Source organism: Dermacentor andersoni, chromosome 6 (assembly GCF_023375885.2).
Source record: "Dermacentor andersoni chromosome 6, qqDerAnde1_hic_scaffold, whole genome shotgun sequence".
NCBI classification, from domain to species: Eukaryota; Metazoa; Arthropoda; class Arachnida; order Ixodida; family Ixodidae; genus Dermacentor; species Dermacentor andersoni.
In genome coordinates, this window is record NC_092819.1 from 161,497,036 (window position 1) to 161,520,498 (window position 23,463).

Sequence of the window (23,463 nt, forward strand, 5' to 3'; positions counted from 1 at the left end):
GTCGTCAACTATTACGGGAAGTTCGTACCTAATTTGTCAACTGTCGCTAACCCCTTGTACCGGCTTTTGCAGAAGGACACTTCGTGGTGCTGGGACGACCGCTGCCGCGCAGCGTTCGAGCAAATCAAAACAATGTTATCATCACCACAGGTGCTGGCCCATTACGACCCGGATAGACCGTTGAAGCTGGCCTGTGACGCATCGCAGTACGGAGTAGGTGCCGTACTTTCCCACGTTTTCGAGGACGGTAGGTCTCGACCGGTTGCTTTCGCATCGCGCACGTTGTCCGAGTCGGAGAAGAAATACAGCCAGCTTGAAAAAGAGGCATTGGCCATAATTTTTGGCATAAAGAAGTTTCACTACTACATTTATGGTCGATCATTCACTCTAATCACGGACCATAAGCCGTTACAGCAAATTTTGGGACCAACAACTGGGATCCCGCCTATTGCAGCTGCGCGATTACAGCGTTGGGCAGTGACGTTATCGGCGTACAGCTACAACCTTCTCTTTAAGAAGTCAGCCGATAACGCCGAAGCTGATTTTTGCTCCCGGTTGCCGCTTCCCTGTGTCAAGGACGAGACGCATGAAAGCGAAGAAACTTTTTATACATTGCGACTGGCCTCCCTGCCAGTGTCGAGTAAAGAAATCGCGCGTGCCACGCAACGCGACAACGAGATGGTACAAGTAAAAGAATTCATAAGTACAGGTTGGCCAAGATCCGTCAGTGTAGACAGGCTGAAACATTACGTCACCAGGCGCAATGAATTAACCTTGCATCAAGGATGCATATTGCTCGGAACACGAGTAGTCATCCCCGCAAAACTACAGAGTGCAGTTTTGGAAGAGCTACACGAGGGTCACCCAGGTATAGTTCGCAGCAAGGCGCTCGCGCGAAGTTATGTCTGGTGGCCGTGTATCGAAGCGGATCTTGAGCGTATGGTTCAATCATGTGCAAAGTGCCAAGAACAACGCAGCGCCCCTGGCAAAGCACCACTGCATCCGTGGTCCTGGCCCACAGCGCCGTGGCAACGCATACACATTGATTTTGCAGGACCCTTTCAACAATCCATGTTTCTCATAGTGGTCGATGCCCACTCCAAGTGGCCGGAAGTTTTTGTGATGCCGTCGACTACTACAGAGGCCACAGTTCAGTGTTTAAGAGATGTTTTTGCACGTTTCGGTTTCCCCGAGACAATTGTGCCGGATAACGGGCCACAATTCACGTCACAGGACTTCAAACAGTTCGTCCGAGAGATGGGCTGCCGACACGTGCAAACAGCACCCTACAATCCTAGCGCAAATGGGCTCGCGGAACGTTTCGTGCAAACTCTGAAGAATGCGCTGCGAAAGGATGACACGCGCCAACCACTGAAGGTAAAGTTAAACAAGTTTCTGCTCGCCTATCGGAACACTCCTCACGCTACAACGCACGAGGCGCCGGCCAACTTGTTGTTGGGTCGACGTTTGCGTACGCGCCTTGACGTGCTCAAACCTGTGGTGGGGGAGAGGGTGGCTTACGAACAGTTCAAACAGACGGTGAACCGACCATGTCGAGTGCGCGAAGTCACTCTTGGTGATCATGTTCTCGCACGCAATTACAGGGGACAGCCAAAATGGATGCCAGCAGTAGTAATGGCCCAGACTGGACCAGTGTCTTTCAAGGTTCGTGTATCAACCCCTTCAGGATGCTTGGAGTGGCGGCGTCACAAGAATCAGTTGCTTCAAAGCACGACAGTGCCTGCGGAAAACGTCGTTCAAGACGATGAGTTCTCCGTGGGGCCACACAGCGACCTCGGATCGGGGCCAGCTGGGGAAAACTCCGTTGAAGGCGATGGGTTCGCCGTGGGGCCACACAGCGACCCCGGATCGAGACAAGCCTTTTCAGTACCACCAGCTAGTGTTTCTCTCTCTCACCACCAACGTCGCAAGCTGACACTGCACGGGGAGACGAGGATCGACGCTACCCAATTAGAAATCGTCGACCACCTGATAGGTTTCAAGCAGGAACGTGAACTTTGATAGTTTCATAATAAAAGCGGAGGAAGTGTTGTGTCGGCGATAGCGCGCCTGATAAGCAGACTGCTGTTAGTGCGCATGTGCGCACAAGTACTTATAATGTCTTGGTATGTGCGTGAACCGTTGATTCTAGATGTAACCAGGAGCCCGTAAGCTTCGGGCAATAAACACCGTTTTCCTGGTTGATCCCTTGCCTGGTCACCCGCTGACATGAGATACAACAGTAGAGAACACAGAAAACAAATCACTCAACCTATTTAGTAGCTTTACTTCACGTAATATAGGGTACAGAGTTTCCAATGAAGCATAATACCTTTACTACGCTGGTTCTCACAACAGCTAGTGTTTTACGATTAGCTGACAGGGTTCTCGGCGGTAAAAAGTCAATAATAAAGGTGTTGAGCAACTTTTTAATGTCTCCGTCAAAGTGCCACGCATGTTCAAGTAAGCAAAACTACTACTGAAAGGCAAGCTCCGCTATCTGGGCCTGAATATTTTCTGTTGTGAGCATCGAGCTGGAGCTATTGCCTGCACTCAAAGGTGTTTTTATCTTTTCTATTGGTGCAACTGAACACTGAAGCATGTTGTTGCTACAGGAACACCGGAGAGCAATCTTAACACTTGGTAGCACCCCGAAGTGGAGGGGAGCTTCCATAACCGAGTACAATGCTTGCTTTTAACAGTGCGTTCGCACTGCCGTTAGACATGCGTCGCCAAGAAGCATTTAATGGAGTGGAACGTCGGTGATGTCTCAGGTCAGACGACTTCAAGGAAGCCAAGGCCTATTACTGTTACACAATATGTGCACAAAGGCAGCCATCAAGTCAAGCAAATTCCTCGGAGAGTTTGAACTACCTTCTTATTTTCTGCGCCAAGCAATCTGGACACGAACAAATATTAACCGGACCAGAATAAGACGTGAAGTTTGCATCAGGAAGCATGCGCTGGAGTTCATAGGAATAAGGGTTGGTGCTGTTTACAACATCCCACTGTCTTGCAGCAGCAATTATGCTGGACAAACTGGCCGACGACTCAAGGATTATCTTACGAAACATGCCCTTGACACAATATGAAGGAGCAACGTAGCTTTTGATGCAGCTTTGCGCAGTTGTACACCACATTTCTAGCAGTGAAGTTCATGACGCATTTTCAAAGCATACACAACTTGCAGGATAGCTCCCACTAACCTAGTGGGTCATCACTTAATCTGCTTTGCAAATTGAAGTATTCAGATCAAACTGCAGGGACATTCTGAGTTGGGCTGCTTGGTGCATGTTTAAAAAGGAATATGTTGCTGTGTCTGTCGCCGTGAATTCGTACTGGTAGTAGCAATGTTCATTCCCTTTTAAATATTCATATACCTTGGTCGCCTGACCACACGACACAGCTGCGAGCTCAGGCTATAATTTTACATTATTATGGTGCCTTCCAATGACACACTAAGTAATTACGTCGTCACATACTCACCTATGATAGTTAGCTCCACACTAGCTCACAGTCAGCTTACTAGTGGCAAACTCAGTTACCATGCAGCCTATGAATGACAGTGCTAGTTTTCAGTGTGCAGTGTTTTCGCATATTCAATAGCGCAACACTTGACAAACGATTATTTTTTGGTGCGTGTTTTATCGGTTGCCTGAAATACTGAATTCTGGCAATATTAGTGTTTTTCAAACACTACTCATATGTGCCCCCAAGTGAGGTTAGAAACAATATCACATTCAGTGGACGTGCTCATGCTGCACCAATTTGTTGCCACAGGAAAACATATCATAAATTATCTTTTGAATGCATGTGCAAAAATTACTCTACTTACATAGGCCTCGTCATTCCACCAACATTTGCAGTCATTGTCCATTAAGACTGCATATGCAAAACCGATGTACGATAGAATAGCACAGCTTACCAGAACAAAGAGCACCACTCCGCAGATGGCTGTGTCATATTGGTATTGCAAGCAGGCCACAGCAGGCTGAGAAACTAAGTGCAAACCGGCACACAGACATCCTTCACTGGTGAAATAGCTGCAATTGAAATACTAATATCAGGTATTTTCAGACCGGTCGTCCACAGTAAAGCAAAAACACTTTCATATACAATTACACTCTTGCACATAAGCTTGTCACCGAATTACCGATTGCTGTGGTATCGCTTGGTATGGTCAATGGTATCATTCAACTCATTTAAAAAAAAGACTTCACGAACCACCTTCTATTCCGCAAAACAGCAGAAATTTTCCTCTACATAAGTCACAACATTCATTTTAGAATAATTGTTGTAGTGATGCGTATATGCTTAAAATTAGTCTGCGGAACTAGAGACAGTAAGTATTACAACCAGCCTTTATCATGAGTGTCGACACATTTTTATTTGTTTTTATACTAATTTGGAATATTTCTAACTTTGGAATCTCCATTTACACTTTTGGCAACCGCTATTCTGCGTCAAGGTTACGTTAAAAATTGCTTATCACATGCATTTTCGTTAAAATTACGGCCGCATATGAGCAAGATTTACGTGGCAATCCACTCCCAGAATACGTGAAATGCTGACGTATTGCGTCAGAACTTGATCGTCAGGTTGGTATCAGTCAGAAGTAAAAAACAAACAAAAAAATTCCAGAAACATGTGAAGCAGATTACTAGCTAGCAAAATAATCAATTTCTTCTGCAGCAACCATAATTGCGTATCACGCGGACACTTTCAATTGCGATCGAGCACAATTGCTCGTGCTCAATCCCAATATATTGGGCACCGTGTGACACCAGGGTTACCTAACACTGCAGGTCGCATGAGGTTACAGCAGCAAGCACGCTACACCGTCCTTTCATTGCAATGTCGGGGCAACGCATCGAACATGCTCTTAGGTCTTCATACACAAGCAAACTTTCAATTCCGGACAAGCAATCTTTCAATTACGGGTATTAACACGGTGATTAAGCACGCCCAGCTAGGACACTGCATCGTAAGCTTAAGGAAAAATAACAGCTAATAATTTCGCTGTGATTCAATGCGTCGCCGAATACGGCTCACATAGTGTTACGCCGCTTCCTGAGAGATTGCTAAGGGGAACACTGACTTTCTTTTGCAATGCCAAGAACACAGCACAACACAGCACAGTGCAAACTGGAATGCCAACGTCAGTAAACCAGCTGCCACATACAGCCGACAAAGGACTGCTACAGACGTCATCGACGCTGATATTGCCTACGCGTCTCAATGTAGTCTATATGAAATTTGCACAACAAACGCTACACCCTTTATCACATACTCGCAATGTCGCGTCCTTATCAATCCTAATAGCCAAGCGGGAATGTCGTTACAGGGCATGCTCACACAACACAATTGAGCCCGTCACCAGCCATCGCGGTGCATTTCGTACCCATGACGTGCACTAACAACAAAAAAATGAACCTTAAATCACTTACATGCGTAGCAATTCAACGTCGATTCCTTCCTCTTCTCAGAGTGAAATCCCAAGCTACAGGTATACCACTTCCGCACACCGCCATTTGCAGCCGCTGTGCCGCTGTCCACTCCGTACTGTCACGACGGAGAAATGGAACTTTTCGTGTAGGGGCGATGAAGGATGGTAAGCAGCGCCACCGCTAACAGCTCTTCCGTTTGTGTGTGTGTATTCACGATTCGCTTGTGAATGATGTTCGAACAGCATTAACTGTCGTGACATGCAACTCCCGGTGAGAGTAGGCAGTGTCTTTTCTTTATATTCTCTGTGTGTTGATTTCTCACTCTTACTATGTTCACTCGCCCTCCACATGAAATTACGGTCGGCTCTCCGTATTTCAAAAACCGAGCTCCCGTCCTTATTTTTTTACGTAAAATGCCATCGTTTTTGACGAAGCTGAATGGTTTACGTAATGTTTACGTCAAGTTCGACGGTAAAACACGGAAACGTTCTACAGTGTACACGCACCGGCACGTGCGTCGCCCTGTGGAGGCGCGCAGCTGGCGTCTGCCTGGAGCACGTTGGGCGGCACGCAGCGGCATTGACGTTCGACGCACTCCAGCAGTGGATTCCCGCAGTCGGCATTCTGCTGGCAGCCGGGCTGCTGCTCTGCGAGAGCGAACAGCGAGAGAGAAGGTATACGCGGCAAGGCAACGAACGGACACTTTACGGCTTTACAATGGCGAACCCAAAGCGCATCGGATCTCGATGTCGCGACCACAATGTACACCTGTGAAGTGCTGTCATTATCGTGTGCTTAACTCGCCAATAATTTCTCAAACTGAAGGTTTCGACTCTTAAGTAGGCAGAGGTACTGTGGAAGGATAGGGGCCTTTGTCAGGCTTACTTTCCTTTAGCCCTTTCCCCTGCAGTGAGCTTTGTAAATTGACTACTGTAAAGTACTCAATTAAAAAATAGCGCTCAGGTAAGTGACGCACGCCGCAATCAAGCCAAAAAGAGTTCGTAGTTTTCCTAATGTGGGAAACAGCGGAAGCAATAGATCACGCACCTCTGAGAAACAGCCACTTGCGTGAAAAGCGTTAAGGATTGTAGGCACGTTAACATTATACTGTGTAGAGCAAAACCCTTGAGCACTAAATCTGACCAACCTTGTGCAACAACTATGTTATACCCCGCGCGTACTTGGTTCTTGCGTGCTAGCCTCCTTTCTTTACTACCTATGATAGTACTCGAGTAGCTTTAATGGCATAGACAATACATTTGTTTAGTGTTATCAGAACACGGGATGATGAAACGAGAATATGAGAGGAATAATCAGGTCAGATTTTGTACCCCTGCCTGCAGTCATCTGCAACTTCACGCACACACACCTTGGAAAATGAAATACGAAATGTTATCATTGTCTTATTTTTTTGCCGCACCGCCTCTCTCCAAAAATCCATGGTCACGAGCGTAGCAACAATTATTTCTTTTACATAGAAAGCTATTAGATGTCACATGAAGTTCAATGCCTTAATCAGTTCAATAAAGCAATTAGGCAGGGATAAGAATTTCCGCACGTGTCCATGAGGTGAAAAGTGGCACTGTGCGTCTGAAAGTTAACAGGTTTTCTTGGCACAGAGTGTCATTGGGCGACGTAACATACCAATGTTTCTCATACTAATAGCCGATGTCCCGATTCACCGCGCAGCAACCGCTTTTTCAAGGTAAAAGAACAAGCCTCAATGTCTTTGCATTTTTGTACTAAATGTGCCGGCCACAGTTGCGGAGCCGGCAACGCGCCCTAACCGCCATGATTACACGACACGTATTTGCACTCTCCTGGGTGCAGTTTGTAGTGGTATTTGGTTACATTTAATTTTGATTTTGCACCATTTCTACTCTTGGGAAGAAAGAAGCGCAGTTGACAAAGCAAGTTGCATTCCTCGGTTGCCTGTGATCTTAAAGGTGCTCTTCATGTCAAGGGACAAGTCACACTTACAACAATATGTGATATATCTATGATAAATTTTATGCTATCGATCAACACGATTGTACGGCAACGACAGCGTGACCACGACAGCCTGAAAAGAATTGGATGACATAGCTTGAATCACGCTGAGGGAACAAAGATGGTAGTGAAGGACGAAGTTATGAAAACCACTGGATGAGGATGATGTAACTCAGATGATGGCGTGACAGTGGCGGCATAATCACTATTGAATGACAACAGCTTGATTTCGATGGAATGACGAATAAATGATGTCGGGGGGAACGACTAAGATGGTTAAGCTACAACGGAAGGCGACAATTGGATGACACTTTTTAATTGGTGATGGCACCACGAGAGCATGACGATGATGACACGATGACAACGGAATGACGACGACTGTATGATGATGATGGAGTGATGGCGACATGATGACAACTGTATGGGGAGGACGATATGACGAGAATGGGATGAATGGCATGAGAAGATGGTGGCGATGGAACGAGTTTGATGTTTGAAGTTTATTTCCTTTCTTCATTACAGAAAGAGGAAACAAGAGCTAAAGGCCATTTGGCCTGACAGGGGCTCTTGCTCCTAAGTGCGTTCGGCTTACATGATGATCCCATATATTAAAAAAGCAAATATAACAAGAAACAAGCAAGTACGATGTAGAAAATACAAATAAACAAGATAATGTGTACATTATACAATGACTATGTGAAAAAGACATTTATGCTTCAATTTTTGTTTACAGTGCCACTTTTCACCTCATGGACACGTGCGGAAATTCTTATCCCTGCCTAATTGCTTTATTGAACTGATTAAGGCATTGAACTTCATGTGACATCTAATAGCTTTCTATGTAAAAGAAGTAATTGTTGCTACGCTCGTGACCATGGATTTTTGGAGAGAGGCGGTGCGGCAAAAAATAAGAATGATAACATTTCGTATTTCATTTTCCAAGGTGTGCGTGTACGTGTTTGCGTTCACATCACGATGACAGTACGACAACGAATGCGTGACTACAATTGTATGACGAGGATGCCATGATAACGGCGGCATGCTCATTATATAATGACGGTGGCATGATTTTGATGAAATAATGTAGAAGGAATGAAATTAATCAACGATGGGAAGGCGGCATGACGACGATGGCATGGCGACAGTTGGATGACCTTTCCAAAATGATTGCTATGGTACGACGACAGTGTGACGATGACGGCATGATGTCGATGAAATGACGACGGTTGTATGACGATGATGGCATATATGACATATGACATATATATATATATATATATGACATGATGATATATATATATATATATGTCTAAACGAGAAGAGGGGGTTAACCGAGGGTCCCGATTCTTTATTAGTCATATCATGAGACGCCAACAAACACTGACACCAAGGACAACATAGGGGAAATTGCTTGTGCTTAATAAATAAAATTAAGAAACAATAAATTAATGGAAATTAAAGTGGATGAAGAAACGACTTGCCGCAGGTGGGAACGAAGGTTGTGGGTTCGGTTCCCACCTGCGGCAAGTATTTTTCTCATCCACTTTAATTTCCATTAATTTATCCTTTTTTATTTCACTTATTAGGCACAAGTAATTTCCCCTATGTTCTCCATGCTGTCAGTGTTTGTTGGCTTCTAATGACATGAGGAATATATATATATATATATATATATATATATATATATATATATATATATATATATATATATATATATATATATATATATATATATATATATATATATATATATATTAGTCATATCATTCATTATTTATCGTTTCTTTAATTCAGGTAGAGAGTAGAAGTAATTTGAACTATATTGTCCATGGTATATTTGCTTGTTGGGTTCTTATGATACTGTGGCTGAAGAAAAACCAGCGAGATGCTGGTGCCTGGTATGGTATTGTATGGTATGATGAACTTCATTCACGTCCTGAAGATCAACTCTTAGGTTAACGCAGGCGGCTCACACGTCGGGAGCGTAAGGTTTAACCTTACCGCCGTATCGTAGGCCTTCTGCAAGGCCTGTACTTGATCTAAAAGAACTCCGCTGTGAAGGACTCGTCGCCACCAGTCCCTTTTTCCTTGTCACAGTCTGTGAAAGACACTGCCAAAGCATGTGATCCAGAGTAATGATATCATCACACTTCTGCCAATTGACTTATACATCTTTTTCTGGATATAGCTTGTTAATGAAATGTTCTGGACATAGCTGGTTAATAAAGTTTGGACTCCGAAAAGTTCATGTCTGTAACAATCTCAGACTCACCACTTCAGCTGTATTGAGCTTAGCGTTTGGCACTGGGAATTCCCTTCTGTTGATGTAGTAATGCTTCGTCATTTCATTATATGCAAGTATTTGGTCCCTGTTCTCCTCCTGTATGTTGTGGTCCTGGTCACCTCGTGCACGGATAGTAAGTCTTCGTGCAGCTGCGTTAACCATCTCGTTTAAATTCTTCCGAGATGGATCGAGAGACCTCATGGGTGCCGGCAACCTGGATTTCGATCCCTTGGCTGTCTATCTCACCGATCAGCGGAGCAGCCCTTTTGGTTAAAAAGCCTTTGGTAAAGTGTCTAATAGCCACCTTAGAGTCACTGTAAATTCGCGTCCACTTATTATTCGTTAAAGCCAATGCTATCGCAACTTTTCCTACAACTGTCGTGTATTTAGTCATGAATTTATTAGCATCCCTCGTGATACCATCTGCATCTAACACTACTACTGTAAAGGCTTTCTTTCGTCTGACCTATGCAGTATCTACAAAAACCGCATATTCTCTGTCCTGTTCTGTCTCTTGCAGGAGAGCTTTGGCCCTTGTGTTTTGTCTTTCGAGGTTTTGCATCGGACGCATATTTCTGGGGAAAGGAGTCGTATTGATTATATGTCTTATGCTATCTCTTAGTTCTACTATGTCTTCAACTGAAATTTTGGATTTCGTTGGGCACGACGTTACATCTTCGAGAACTGCTCTACCTGACTCTCTTCAAGAGAGCCTCTATCTTTGCGGAGCTTCAATTATCTCGGCTATTCTGTTGCGGAGCCTGAGTTTCAATAATTTATCATCCGGCGTGTTAATCATCCGGTGGTGCCTGGCGTCCACAAATTATATTTTAGTCGATCCTACTCAATCAGGCGGGAACCGGCTGCCGGCGATTCCACTGCTCGCTCACCATCAGCGTGCTGGGCGTGCCGTCGTTGTCTTTTGTCACCGACCATTGTGGCGCGCAGTAGTGCGCTACAGGGCGCCCAGGGCGGTGGTACGAAACGCACGCGGCAAGTTGGACTGGGCTGGTCAGGAGGGAATGTGAAAGCAGGGGTCCTATAACGCAAATCTATTCTGATCTGTTTTTATTCCAATCTCCTGACGTCAAATTTATGTAATCACCGACTCAAGCATCCGGCGTTAACCCGCAGCATTGTTTGAAAAGCTCAACCAAATGCGCTCATTTTTAGGAGGTCACTTTCTCTGCTTTCAAAGCGAATAGCATTGCCTACATTGAGCAGGTTTTCGTATGGAATTGGCTGACAAGAGGCGAGGAGCACGCTCAAGTGGGGCGGGTTTCTATGCAGCCAAGCCATCGCAGTGAAAGTAGATAACCGGCTGAAGAGGGTGGTGCCGGCGTCTGTGATTGATCCTCTTCCCCTTATTTAGCTTGCAGTAGCTGGTAGAAATTCACGGTGGCGTGGAACTGAACGTTAAAAATACCGCTAGAACGGATCCTTAACAAAGAAGAGGTAGGAAACTGATGACAAATACATGCCGTAAAGGCTCAATAATATTATACTGCCCCAGAAAAAAGTTTATTATACGAAAATAAATTCATCCTCCATGGCCGCTTCAAACTAGCTAGTGCCAGAGCGACCAGCGGGCGGCCATCTTCTATTTCTTTCAGAGTGGGGCAGTCACCGGCAATTCAGCACAAAAAATCAGTTTTTAATCAGTCTTTAATGCATACACGAGAAAAAAACGGGGTTGACCGAGGGGCCCGATTTTTATTAATCATATCCTAGAAGCCAACAAACATTGACACCAAGGACAACATAGGGGAAATTACTTGCACTTAATAAATGATTAAAGAAATTATAAGTGAATGGAAATGAAAGTAGATAAAAAACAAACAACTTGCCGCAGGTGGGGAACGATCCCACGATCGATTCCATTACGCGTGCGATGCTCTACCAATATACCGGGGCAGGTGCCGCAGGTGGGCAACGACCCCACGTCTTTGCATTACGCGTGCGATGCTCTACCAATTGAGCTACCGCGACAGTGTTTTCATAGCCACTTCTTTGGGTATTTACGTTTCCTACTAGAACCCTGGGAGTGTTAGCCAGCGGCACCCCTCACAAATCTGGTACACGCCACTTCGACGCTTTGACTTTTCCCGGTTTTGCATCGTCGCGTGGCAGATAGGCCAAGTGGGCGCAGCCATAAAACGTTGATCAATGTCAGAGTATTATGACGAAGAAGGCGTCGAATCAGACAGTTACTCTTCTTTACTTTCGACATCAGACAATTACTTTCGACGACAGTACGCACAGAGCTGCGTATTCGGTAGGCGTAGTCGGGGACGTCAGGAGGTACGGTGGGCGAGTCGTCGAAGAATTCGCCAGGGACACGTAGAGTGGTGCCGAAGGTAATGTAGGCGGCGCTGGTGGAAGAGTCACTGCGAAGAGCGGTTCGGATGCCAAGCATAACAAAAGGAAGGCGCTCGATCCATGATTAAAGAAAAGTCGAAGTCAGGAGTGAAGCCTTCAGATGGCGGTGAAAACGTTCGATGATCCTATTGGATATCGGGTGGTAAGAGGTAGTCTTGATGTGATTAACGACGAGTAGCCGAGATAGATTGGCGAACAATATTGAGTCGAATTCACGAGCACGGTGAGTCATATTCGGTGGAAGGGACACGGTAACGGCTAATTCAGAGCGTGATGAGTGCTCGAGCTATCGTCTCCGCCCTAATGTCAAGGAGGGGTATCGCTTGAGGCCATCTGGCGAACCTGTTAATGCAGGTTAACAGGTAGCGATGGTGCACGCGGGCAAGTAGGGGTGCAACATGACATGCCGATGGCTGAAGTGGGTGTCGGGGCACGGGAATGTGCAGAGAGGTGTCACAGTATGGCGGTGCACTTTAGACTGTTGGCAGTTGAGGCACGCGCGTGTGAATCCACGAACGTCTACGTTAATGATGGACCACACATAACGAGAGGTGACGAGTGGCTGTGTTGCGCGAATGCCTCGAAGAGCCAAAGAATGGAGGCATCAAAGAAGGCGCAGTGGAAGCAAGGTATCTTCAAACACCAGAGCAGTACCGCTCGTGCGAAGCAGCTGGAGCTCGGCGCTGACACTCTGGGCGGTAGCAATGGCCGTGAAGTCTATGACCGGGCGGCCGTCGTCCGTTGCATGGATGGCGGCGCGAGAAAGTGCGTCGGCAACGCCGTTGGATTTTTTACTGATGTGACGAATGTCGTTGGTGAATTCAGAAATGGAGGCGAGCTCGCTCAATCAGGCGGAAGCCTGATTCCGCCTAATCTACTGCTCGCCCACCGTCAGCGTACTAGGCCTGTCGTCGTCTTTTGTCACCGGACCTTTGTGGCACGCTACAATATTGTCACGTGGTGGTGACGTTAAGAACACAGTAGCGATACTGTGAAAGGGAAAAGCTAACTTTTATTGGGCGAACCTGTGCCCACAAGAACAGGCTACACTTATAGCACAACGATAGCGGCGAACAAGGTCGGCGATCGTCGGAAATCTGATCAGCGGGTCAAGCGCGTCGGCTTTTATACAGCAGTCGTCGACTGTTCCAGACTAATCGCTGAGACCCGCGCGTCTTCCACAAAGTTCTACGCCATTCGCGTCAGGCGATGAAATCAGATAACATAAGGTTCCGCGACAACAGACAGCGGATAGAAGCGTCGATAACTTTCCAGAAACTTCGAATACATGCAGGCGCGTCCCGCGCTGTGCGATAACATTTGTTAGGCGGCGAAACGTGGTCGCCCGATAAAGATAAGTACACGCGTCAATATCATTCCTAAAAATCGGGCCCCTCGGTTACCCCTCTTTCCTCCCTCTCAACAGTACGAAGTTCTCGAATCCAGCAACATTGGTGCCTGAAGGTAGCATGTGTGCGCTTATTGACCAGTTGCCGTCACCCAAATAGAACGCGTACTCTTGACATCTGCGGCGGAAAGGATGTTCCACATCGGTCGCCAAGGTTTCTGAAAGCGGCAGCGCGGTAGCTCCATTAATATAGCATTGCAAGCGTAATGCGAAGAAGTGGGTTCGTATCCCACCTGCGGCCAGTTGTATATTCAGCCACTTTTATTTCCATTTATTAATCAATTCTTTGATTCAATTAATAAGTACAAGTAATTTCCACTATGTTGTCCTTGGTATATTTGAATGTTGGATTCATATATGAGATTACACATACACACACACACACACACACACACGTGTATATATAAATATATATATATATATATATATATATATATATATATATATATAATTGAAGGCCAACCTTCCGCGCCGCTCACGGGCATTCTGCGCCGTAGGAGGTACAGGAAGAGAATTACATTTTTTATTTCTGAGAAGTTCGCTTTTTTTCCTGCCTGCCGCTATTTCTCAGAACAACATCAGCGCACTCCGAAGTGTCGCTATTGTCAACGTCGAAAGCAAAAAATCGCCTCTGGGAGCGACGCTCTCGTTTCGAAAGCTCACAGATCTCGAGATTCCTCAGAGTCTGCGGCTAATTTTATCGCTGACTCAAGCATCAGCGAGTCTGAGAATGCTGACGGTTCGTCGAACTTGACTCTAAGAGCGACAATGCATGCCAGCCCAAAACATAGACAGCGGCACCACGCGTCCATATTGTAGTGCTTGTACTTAAATTTATGTAGTGGAATGTCTGTTCCATCGACAATTTTGATTGTTTCGGATATAGTGCTCTTTAGACGTCAACACATTTTGTATATATCATAATTTTGTTACATTTTAGGTCCATACATTTTGGTACATACGAGTGTGTCTTTAGAAACTTTGTTAAATTTTGTCCCATATTCTTGATTCTGGCGATTCATAGCTTTGTGACGGCATGCACCTCATTAATAAAACCTTTATAGAAGCAAAGCGCATTCATTCTGCTTTCTTTGTTTTTATGTTACATAAAAAAATGGTGCTGTAGCTCCTTTAGAAGAAGAAATGTGGCGTAGCATACAAATAATACCTATTTCCCCTATGGTAGGGAAAGAGAAAGATGAGAAGCAAAACATGACGTTATCTTTTACAAGGGATATATTTTTGCAATGATGGAGAAATATATGTGTGTATGTATGTATGTATGTATGTATGTATGTATGTATGTATGTATGTATGTATGTATGTATGTATGTATGTACGTATGTATGTATGTATGTATGTACGTATGTATGTTTGTATGTATGTATGTACATTGTCACGTTGTAGTGACATATAAAGAACACAGTAGCAATACTGTGATTAACGAAACTAGCGTTTTATTGGGCGAGCTTGTGCCCTCAAAAGCAGGCTACACTCAAAGAACGACGACACCGGCGAACACAGTCGGCGATGGTCGAAAATCTGATCAGCGGGTCAAGCGTGTCGGCTTTTATACACCAGTCGTGGAATGTTCTAGAGTGCCCCCGCGTGCCTTCCACAAAGTTCTAGATTATTCGCGTCGCGCACAGATGCAATCATATTACACAAGGTCCGGTCACAGACAGCGGATGGAAGCGTCGATAACATTCCAGAAACTTCCGATACATGCAGGCGCGTCCTGCGCTGTGCGATAGCATTTGTTAAACGTGAAACGTGTCGCCCGATAAAGACAAACAGGTACATGTGTCAATACCCCCCTCTTAAACAGCATCGAACCGATGCTGCAAACGAAAGTAATAAAGAAAGCACCCGTAGCAAAGAGAACAACAAAATAAGGAAGTTCGTCAGCGTCCGTAAAATGGTTTAAGACGCACCACGTGGATCATTTCAGATCGTGAGCGGCGCCGCTGTGAATGCCAAATGCCGTCTGGCAGGACCTAGTCCAGCGCGCCAATACCTCGAATGACCTTGTAGGGTCCGAAATAGCGTCGCAATAGATTCTCACCCAGTCCTCGTCAGCGTATCGAGGTCCAAACCCAAACTCGGTCGCCGGGCTGGTAATGGACGAAGCGTCGTGGGAGGTTGTAGTGTTGACTGTCGGTACGCTGCAGGTTCTTGATCCGTAGGCAGGCGAGCTGATGGGCTTCTTCAGCGCGCTCGCGATAGGCAGCGAGGTCAACATTCTCTACGTCAGTGACGTGCGGCAGCATAGCGTCGAGCGCCGTCGTCGGGTTTCTGCCGTAAACCAGCTTAAATGGCGTGATCTGTGCTGTTCCTTGCACCGCCGCGTTGTCAGCGAATGTTACGTACGGTAGGACGGCATCCCAGGTCTTGTGTTCGACGTCGACGTACATTGCTAGCATGAGGGCGAGGATCTTATTCAGGCGCTCCGTAAGACCCTTCATCTGTGGCTGGAAGGCAGTTGTCCTCCTGTGCCTTGTGTGACTGTACTATAGGATGGCTTGGGTGAGCTCCGCTGTAAAGCCGTTCCTCTGTCGGTGATGAGGACTTATGGGGCACCATGTCGCAGTAGGATGTTCTCGACAAAAAATTCCGCCACTTCGGCTGCGCTACCTTTCGGCAGTGCATTCGTTTCAGCGAAGCGGGTGAGGTAGTGCGTCGCCACGACGATCTACTTATTTCCGGTTGTTTACGTCGGAAAGGGTCCGAACAAGTCTATACCGAATGCTGAAATGGTCGGTAAGGAGGCTCCATTGGCTGCAGTAATCCTGCTGGCCTTGGTGGTGTCATGCGACGCTGACAGTCTCGGCATGTTCTTACCTAACGAGCGACGTCGGCGGTCAGGCGCGGCCAATAATACCTTTCCTGTATCCTCGATAGTGTCCGGGAGAATCCGAGGTGTCCAGCGGTGGGGATTGTGATGTAGGGCGTGCAATACTTCTGGACGCAGCCCTGAGGGTACATCAACAAGGTAGTTGGCGCGGACTGGTGAGAAGTTCTTTACGAGCAGGTTGTTTTGAAGCGAAAACTAAGACAATCCTCGCATAAATGCCCTAGGTACAACGTCGGTGTGCCCTTCCAAATACTCGACGAGGTTTTTCACCTCCGGGTCTGCTCGTTGCTGTTCAGCGAAGTCTTCCGCGTTTAATATTCCAAGGAAGGCGTCGTCGTCATCTTGCGGCGGCGAGTCAATGGGGGCGCGTGATAGGCAATGGGCATCAGAGTGTTTTTGTCCGGACGTGTAGGTTATAGTGATATCATATTCTTGCAGTCTTAGGCACAACCGCGGCAGCCGTCCTGAAGGGTCCTTTAAATTCACTAGCCAACACAAGGCGTGATGGTCGCTGACGACATTCAATGGCCTGCCATATAGCTAAGGGCGAAATTGCTCTTTCCCATACCATGGCGAGGCATTCTTTTTCGGTTGTAGAATAATTGTGTTCCGCTTTTGAGAACGACCGGCTAGCGTAAGCTATCACGCGTTCATGTCCGTCTTTCCTCTGGACTACGACGGCACCGAGGCCTAGGCTGCTCGCGTAACTGTGGATTTCGGTATCGGCGTGCTCGTCGAAGTGTGCAAGTACCGGCGGCGACTGCATGCGTCGTTTGAGTTCTTGAAATGCGTCGGCCTGCGGCGTTTCCCACTTGAAATCGACATCATGTTTAGTTAGATGTGTCAGCGGCTCAGCAATGCGTGAAAATGTCTTGGCAAAGCGCCTGTAGTAGGCACACATGCCAAGGAATCTACGCACTGCCTTCTTGTCGATGGGCTGCGGGAACTTTGCGATGACAGCTGTCTTCTGCGGGTCGGGGCGGAAGACAGACTTGCTGATGACGTATCCTAGGAACAGAAGCTCATCGTAAGCGATGCGTCACTTCCCTGGCTTCAGAGTGAGCCCGGATGAATTGATGGCCTCTAGTACTGTCGCAAGCCGTCTAAGGTGATCGTCGAAATTTCCGGCGAAGACAACGACGTCATCCAAGTAAATAAGACAGGTCTGCCACTTTAATCCTAACACAGTGTCCATGACGCGCTGGAACATTGCAGGTGCCAATCACAGTCCGAATGGCATGACCTTGAACTCGTAGAGGTCGTCTGGCGTGATGAAGGCGGTCTTTTCGCGATCTCTCTTCTCTACTTCTATTTGCTAGTAGCCAGACTTGAGATCCATCGACGGGAAGTATTTTGCGTTGCAGAGCCGATCCAATGCGTCATCTATCCTGGAAGGGGGTATACGTCCTTCTTCGTGATCTTGTTCAGTCAACGATAATCGACGCAGAAACGTAAGGTTCCGTCCTTTCCAGGACTACAGGAAATGCCCATGGACTTTTCGACGGCAGAATGATGTCGTCGCGCAGCATTTCGTCGACTTGATGCCTAATAGCTTCACGTTCTCGCGTGGAAACTCGGTAAGGGCTCTGGCGGAGTGGTCGAGCGCGCTCTTCGGAGATTATGCGATGCTTTGCAACTGGTGCTTGTCGAATCCTCGATGACGTCGTAAAGCAGCGTTTGTATCGTCGGAAAATATTTCTGAGCTGTTGCTGCTTAATCATGGGGAGACTTGTATTTATGTCGAAGTCTGGTTCGGGAACTGTGGTCGTCGGGGTAGATGCAGCAGAATCCGAGAGGACAAACGCATTACTGGTTTCCAGAATTTCTTCGATGTACGCGATCGTAGTGCCCTTGTTGATGTGTTTGAACTCCTGGCTGTAGTTTGTCAGCAACACTTTAGTTTTTCCTCCGTGCACTCGAGCGAACTCTCTTGCGATGCAAATTTCACGGTCTAGCAATAGACGTCGGGCACCCTCGATGATGCCTTCTATGCCAGCAGGTGTTTTGATGCCGAAGGTAATGACAATGCTGGAGCGTGGCGGTATGCTGACTTGAGTTTCAAGCACGCTTAAGGTGTGGAGACTACGAGAGCTCTCCGGCGGTATCGCTTGATCTTCGGACAGCGTTATCGACTTCGACTTCAGGTCGATGATTGCGCCGTGTTGGTCCAGGAAGTCCATGCCGAGAATTACGTTTCGTGAACACTGCTGGAGGATAACGAACGTGGCAGGGTAAGTCCGGTCATGAATGGTAATTCTTGCTTTGCCGATTCCAGTCGGCGTTATGAGGTGCCCTCCAGTGGTCCGAATTTTCGGGCCTTCCCATGCAGTCTTAACTTTCTTCAACTGGGCGGCAATGTGTCCACTCATGACGGAGTAATCGCCTCCTGTGTATACTAAGGCGGTGACTGCATGTCCGTCGAGAAGCACGTCGAGGTTGGTGGTTCTTTGTCTTGCGTTACAATTAGGTCTTGGTGTCGGATCACGGCTGCGTCGCGTTGAGCTGTGGCTGGTACGGGGCGTCGTTAGGTCGTCTTTCGTCGGCGTATTCTTTGCTTCACGACTTCGTCCGGACGGCGGCGTGTCGTTATGTCGTCGAGGTAGTTTCTTCGGCGTCTTCGTCCGCGGCGGAGGATCTTCGTCAGTTCGACGAACAGCAACCGCACCTGCATCGGTTGCTGCTTTTAGTTTTCCGGATATGGGCTCGCAGAACGGCTCCGGGCTGGGCCAGTGTATGGTTGGTGCTGCGGCGACAAGTTGCGGCCTGGTGATGGCGAACGGGACGGTCGTCGAGGGCTCCACTGAGCGGTGGCGAAGTAGTCGGCGATATCGGGAGGTCGTTCGCCGGTCTGTCGTCACGGCGCGTTAACGGCGAAACCTCGCAGTCCCATCTTCCGCTATGGGTATCGGCGGTACACATGTTCGGCTTCTCCGCAGTGATAACAGAGCGGGCGGTGGTCGGAGGCTCTCCAAATGTCTGTCTTCCTCGCGTAGGTGCGCTGGGCGACGGGTGGGCTGCTGGCGGCGGCGGCGGCGGACGACGGAATCGCGTCGTTGCAGGGCCCTGGCGAGGTCGTGGAGGGGGCCTTGACGGCGTGCGACGGCGGCGTATGTCACTGCTTCTGACTGGGCCTGCGGTAATTGCGGTTGCACCTTAGGAACTCCAAGCGATCGCTGAACTTCATCTTTCACGATGTCGGCGATCGAGGCCACTTGAGGCTGCGACGAAGGCAATACCTTGCACAGTTCTTCGCGCACAATGGCCCTGATGTTCTCGCGCAGATCCTCCGTGGCCAGTGATTGGATTCCTGCGTAGTTGGTAGAGTTCGTGCGGCGGTTGAATTGCCGGTTCCGGATTTCAATTGTCTTCTCGATGCTGGTAGCCTCACGGAGGAACTCTTCTACGGTGTTCGGTGGGCTTCGTATCATTGCGCCGAAAAGTTCTTCCTTCACACCACGCATGAGTAGGCGGACTTTCTTCTCGGGTATATCCGGGTCAGCGTGGTGGAACGGACGGCTCATTTCTTCTTAACGCTACCTAACGAGAACGTTGTTCTCGTTAGGTAGCTGCACTCGGGCGTCCAGCATAGCTTCGGCTCTTTGCTTGCGCACGACGCTGGTAAAGGTGCGCAGGAAGCCGCTACAGAACAGGTCCCATGCTGTGATAGTCGACGCTCGGTTCTCAAACAACGTTCTGGTGGCGTCTTTTAAGGCAAAATATACATGCCGCAGCTTGTCGTCGGAGTCCCAGTTGTTGAAAGTCGTGATTCGTTCGTATGTCTCCATTCAGGATTCCGGGTCTTCTGGAGCTGCTCCATGGAAGGTCGGTGGGTGCCGAGGTTATTGCAGGATAACGGGGGACGCTCGGGCTGCCATTGGGGTTGTCTTCGCCACTATCTTCTTTGTCGTCTCAGGTAGAACTCCGTGTTCTGGGGGCAGTCCTTGCTGTCTGCGGCTAGCACGCTGGTTTAGGGCGATGTTCTTTTTGTCCTCGGGCTGCGGGCTTGGATCGTGGCTTTGCGGGGGCGTTGGGTACATGAACGCACAAGCTCCTCCACAAGATGTCACGTGGTAGTGACGTATAAAGAACACAGTAGCAATACTGTGATTAACGGAGCTAGCGTTTTATTGGGCGAGCTTGTGCCCTCAAAAGCATGCTACACTCAAAGAACGGCGACAGCGGCGAGCACAGTCGGCGATGGTCGAAAATCTGATGAGCGGGTCAAGCGCGTCGGCTTTTATGCATCAGTCGTCGAATGTTCCAGAGTAATCGCTGTGACCCACGTGCCTTCCACAAAGTTCTACAATATTCGGGTCGCGCACACATGCAATCAGATTACACAAGGTTCGGTCACAGACAGCGGATGGAACCATCGATAACATTCCAGAAACTTCCGATACATACAGGCGCGTCCTGCGCTGTGCGATAACACTTGTTAGGCGGTGGAACGTGTCGCCCGATAAAGACGAACAAGTACATCTGTCAATGTATATATATATATATATATATATATATATATATATATATATATATATATATATATATATATATATTCGTTATTCCGGTTATTTATTTGTACGAATTTTCCTTTAAGATTGTAAAAGTGTGTCCCTTGTTCGGTTTTTTTTTTACTTTGTATAAAACTGCGTTGTGTACGTGACGGTAGTGTATTATGTTCTTGCTGTTGCCACAGGCTCTGAGTGTGTGTATTCGGGAGCTTGGGTCCCGTCAGGCAGAACACATCTGCGTTTTGCCCGTGTATCCGAGACCTTGTTGTCTGAAATAAAGCTTACTATATATATATATATATATATACGTGTGTGTGCGTGTGTGTGTGTAATCTTGCAGTCGCATTCGGTCAAGGCCAGGCACCGGCCGATGCGTCGAAATGTTTGTGTTGTTTTTTTACTTTTGCCGGCACCTTTTTCAAGGTTAATAATTGCCGGATCCGAACTCTTCCCTGCGTTTGCAAATATATGTATAGGAACATACATACAAACACATGCGCACACTTCTAAGCTCTCCTATCCCTTTCTTACGTCTAGCACGTGACGGGCTTCTAACCGTTCACACACAAACACATTTTTCCACGCTGACATCCCTAATGCTAACGCAATAAGAAATTACGGGGTAACGAAGACTGTACGGCGATGACGCAGTGATGCTGATGGAAATGAAGGAATTGTGACATCAATGGGATGATGAGGCTGGTAGGACGACAACGGCATGGCGAAAATGAGATGACGAAGGTGCAGCGACGACTGCGTGACCGGAAGCAAAGACGACAATGTGATGACAGAGCGTGTATGTCGACGATGGTGTGATGACGACGGCATGATCACTACCGCATGACGAATTTGGAATAACGACGATGGCATAACCACGACGGCATTATGACAACGGTATGACAACCAATGTGTGACGACGACTTTCTGACGACGATGTGACGAGAATGATGAGATGACAATGGTGGCATAATCACAATTGAACGATGGCAGTATGATTGCGTCAGAATGAAAATAAAGGAATGGCGTCGGCTGAACGATGAAGGGGTTAGGGCCGACGACATGACTGTAGTATGGGCGGAAATATAACGACATTGGGACAATGACGAGTGCGGGACAACGACAGCATGATGAGACTCGCATGAAGAAGTCAAAATGACAACAATGGATTGACCGTGCGGCCTCACGACGATGCTAGGTCAGCAAATACGTGACAACAGTATGACGTGACGACAGTATGAACAATCAAATATCTCACTGGTGCACCGTTTCAGCAGGCAGATGATTCCAGAATCATAGAAAGCTGAGCTAGTTGGTAAGGATTTATTATGCAAGAAAGAGGAAGCGTGCCGACAGGACACAAGAGTAGAGAAGTGGACAACACGAACGGTGTCTATCAAATGAAGGGTGCACTGAGGCGAAAAAAGAAAGAACATACAAAACTCATCTGCGCAAGCTCAGGAATGGTATCACCACGTGTAAGTCGGGTACATGTACCGGTCTACGTAGACCGGCACATGTGCTCGACTAACACGTGGTGATACCATTCCTGAGCTTGCGCAGATGAGTTTTGTGTCTTCTTTCTTTTTTCGCCTCAGTGCGCCCTTCATTTGATAGTCGGCGTTCGTGTTGTTCACTTCTCTACTCTTGTGCGCTGTCTGCACGCCTCACCTCATTTTTGCATAAAGATGATTCCAGTTTTTCCCTGTCTGAACGAAGGAAGAGTTCCGAGGAGCGGCGATTCGAGCTGGAGGGGGTTAAAGAGCCTTTGAATGGCTATGACGGGATGAAGTGCGATACGCGGGCATGATGCCGGTCTCGTGAGGCAGCGAGTGATAGAACTTGTAAAAGAGACACAATCTTGCTGTTTGGCGGCGGTGCTCGAGGGTTGGAAGGGTCAGAAATCGCTTGAGCTTAGCGACGCTGGTGCGGCAAGAGTAGTCGAGGTGAATGAACCTTGCTGCATGATTCTGCATGGATTCCAGTGCTGTTGACAGGTAAGATTGATATGGGTCCCAGACTGAGCTTGCGTATTCTAGTTTGGGTCGGACAACTGTTAAATATGCTAGTAGTTTTACTGAAGGGTGGGTGGGGGGGGGGGGTGCAAGACATAGATTACGGCGCACGTAGCATAGTACACAATTGGAATGATTGCTAATGGTGCAGATGTGTGAGGACCAACCGAAGTTACTGGACAAGTTAATACTTAAGTACTTATAAGAAGTGACAGCACATATTTCTGAACTGGTGATAAATTACCTTAAATAAATGATTAAAATAAGTACAACGTTCTTTTTTTTTCATTACCGTGGCATTACGACTATGGCTTATAGTCTAATCGTTACAGTATAACTAGTGACCCAAGTAAATAAACTATAGGCTACTGGGCCTACGTAGAATGCGTGACGAATACGGCATGGCGAGAGTCACATGACGAAGCTAGCATGACTATGATGGAACGGCCACAATGGCATCACGAACGTGAACACATACCTAAGGTACTAAGCTGGTGTAAATAGATATATAGACAGGATCAAAAGGATGTAACTAGCATAAAACGTTAATTGCGTTTAAAAAGAGGAAAACATAGAAAAATA

At 47.2% G+C, this 23,463-nt stretch overlaps 1 protein-coding gene across 1 annotated transcript in view; it reads right to left on the reverse strand.

Annotated features, from left to right (window-relative positions):
* Nucleotides 1-5,936: 5,936 nt before the first annotated feature.
* Nucleotides 5,937-23,463, reverse strand: part of LOC140219129 (uncharacterized) — a 53,665-nt gene continuing 36,138 nt past the window's right edge. The window contains exon 4 of the mRNA XM_072289018.1: nt 5,937-6,094. Coding sequence (XP_072145119.1) covers nt 5,937-6,094 — 158 coding nt within the window. The remainder of the gene's footprint in view (nt 6,095-23,463) is intronic.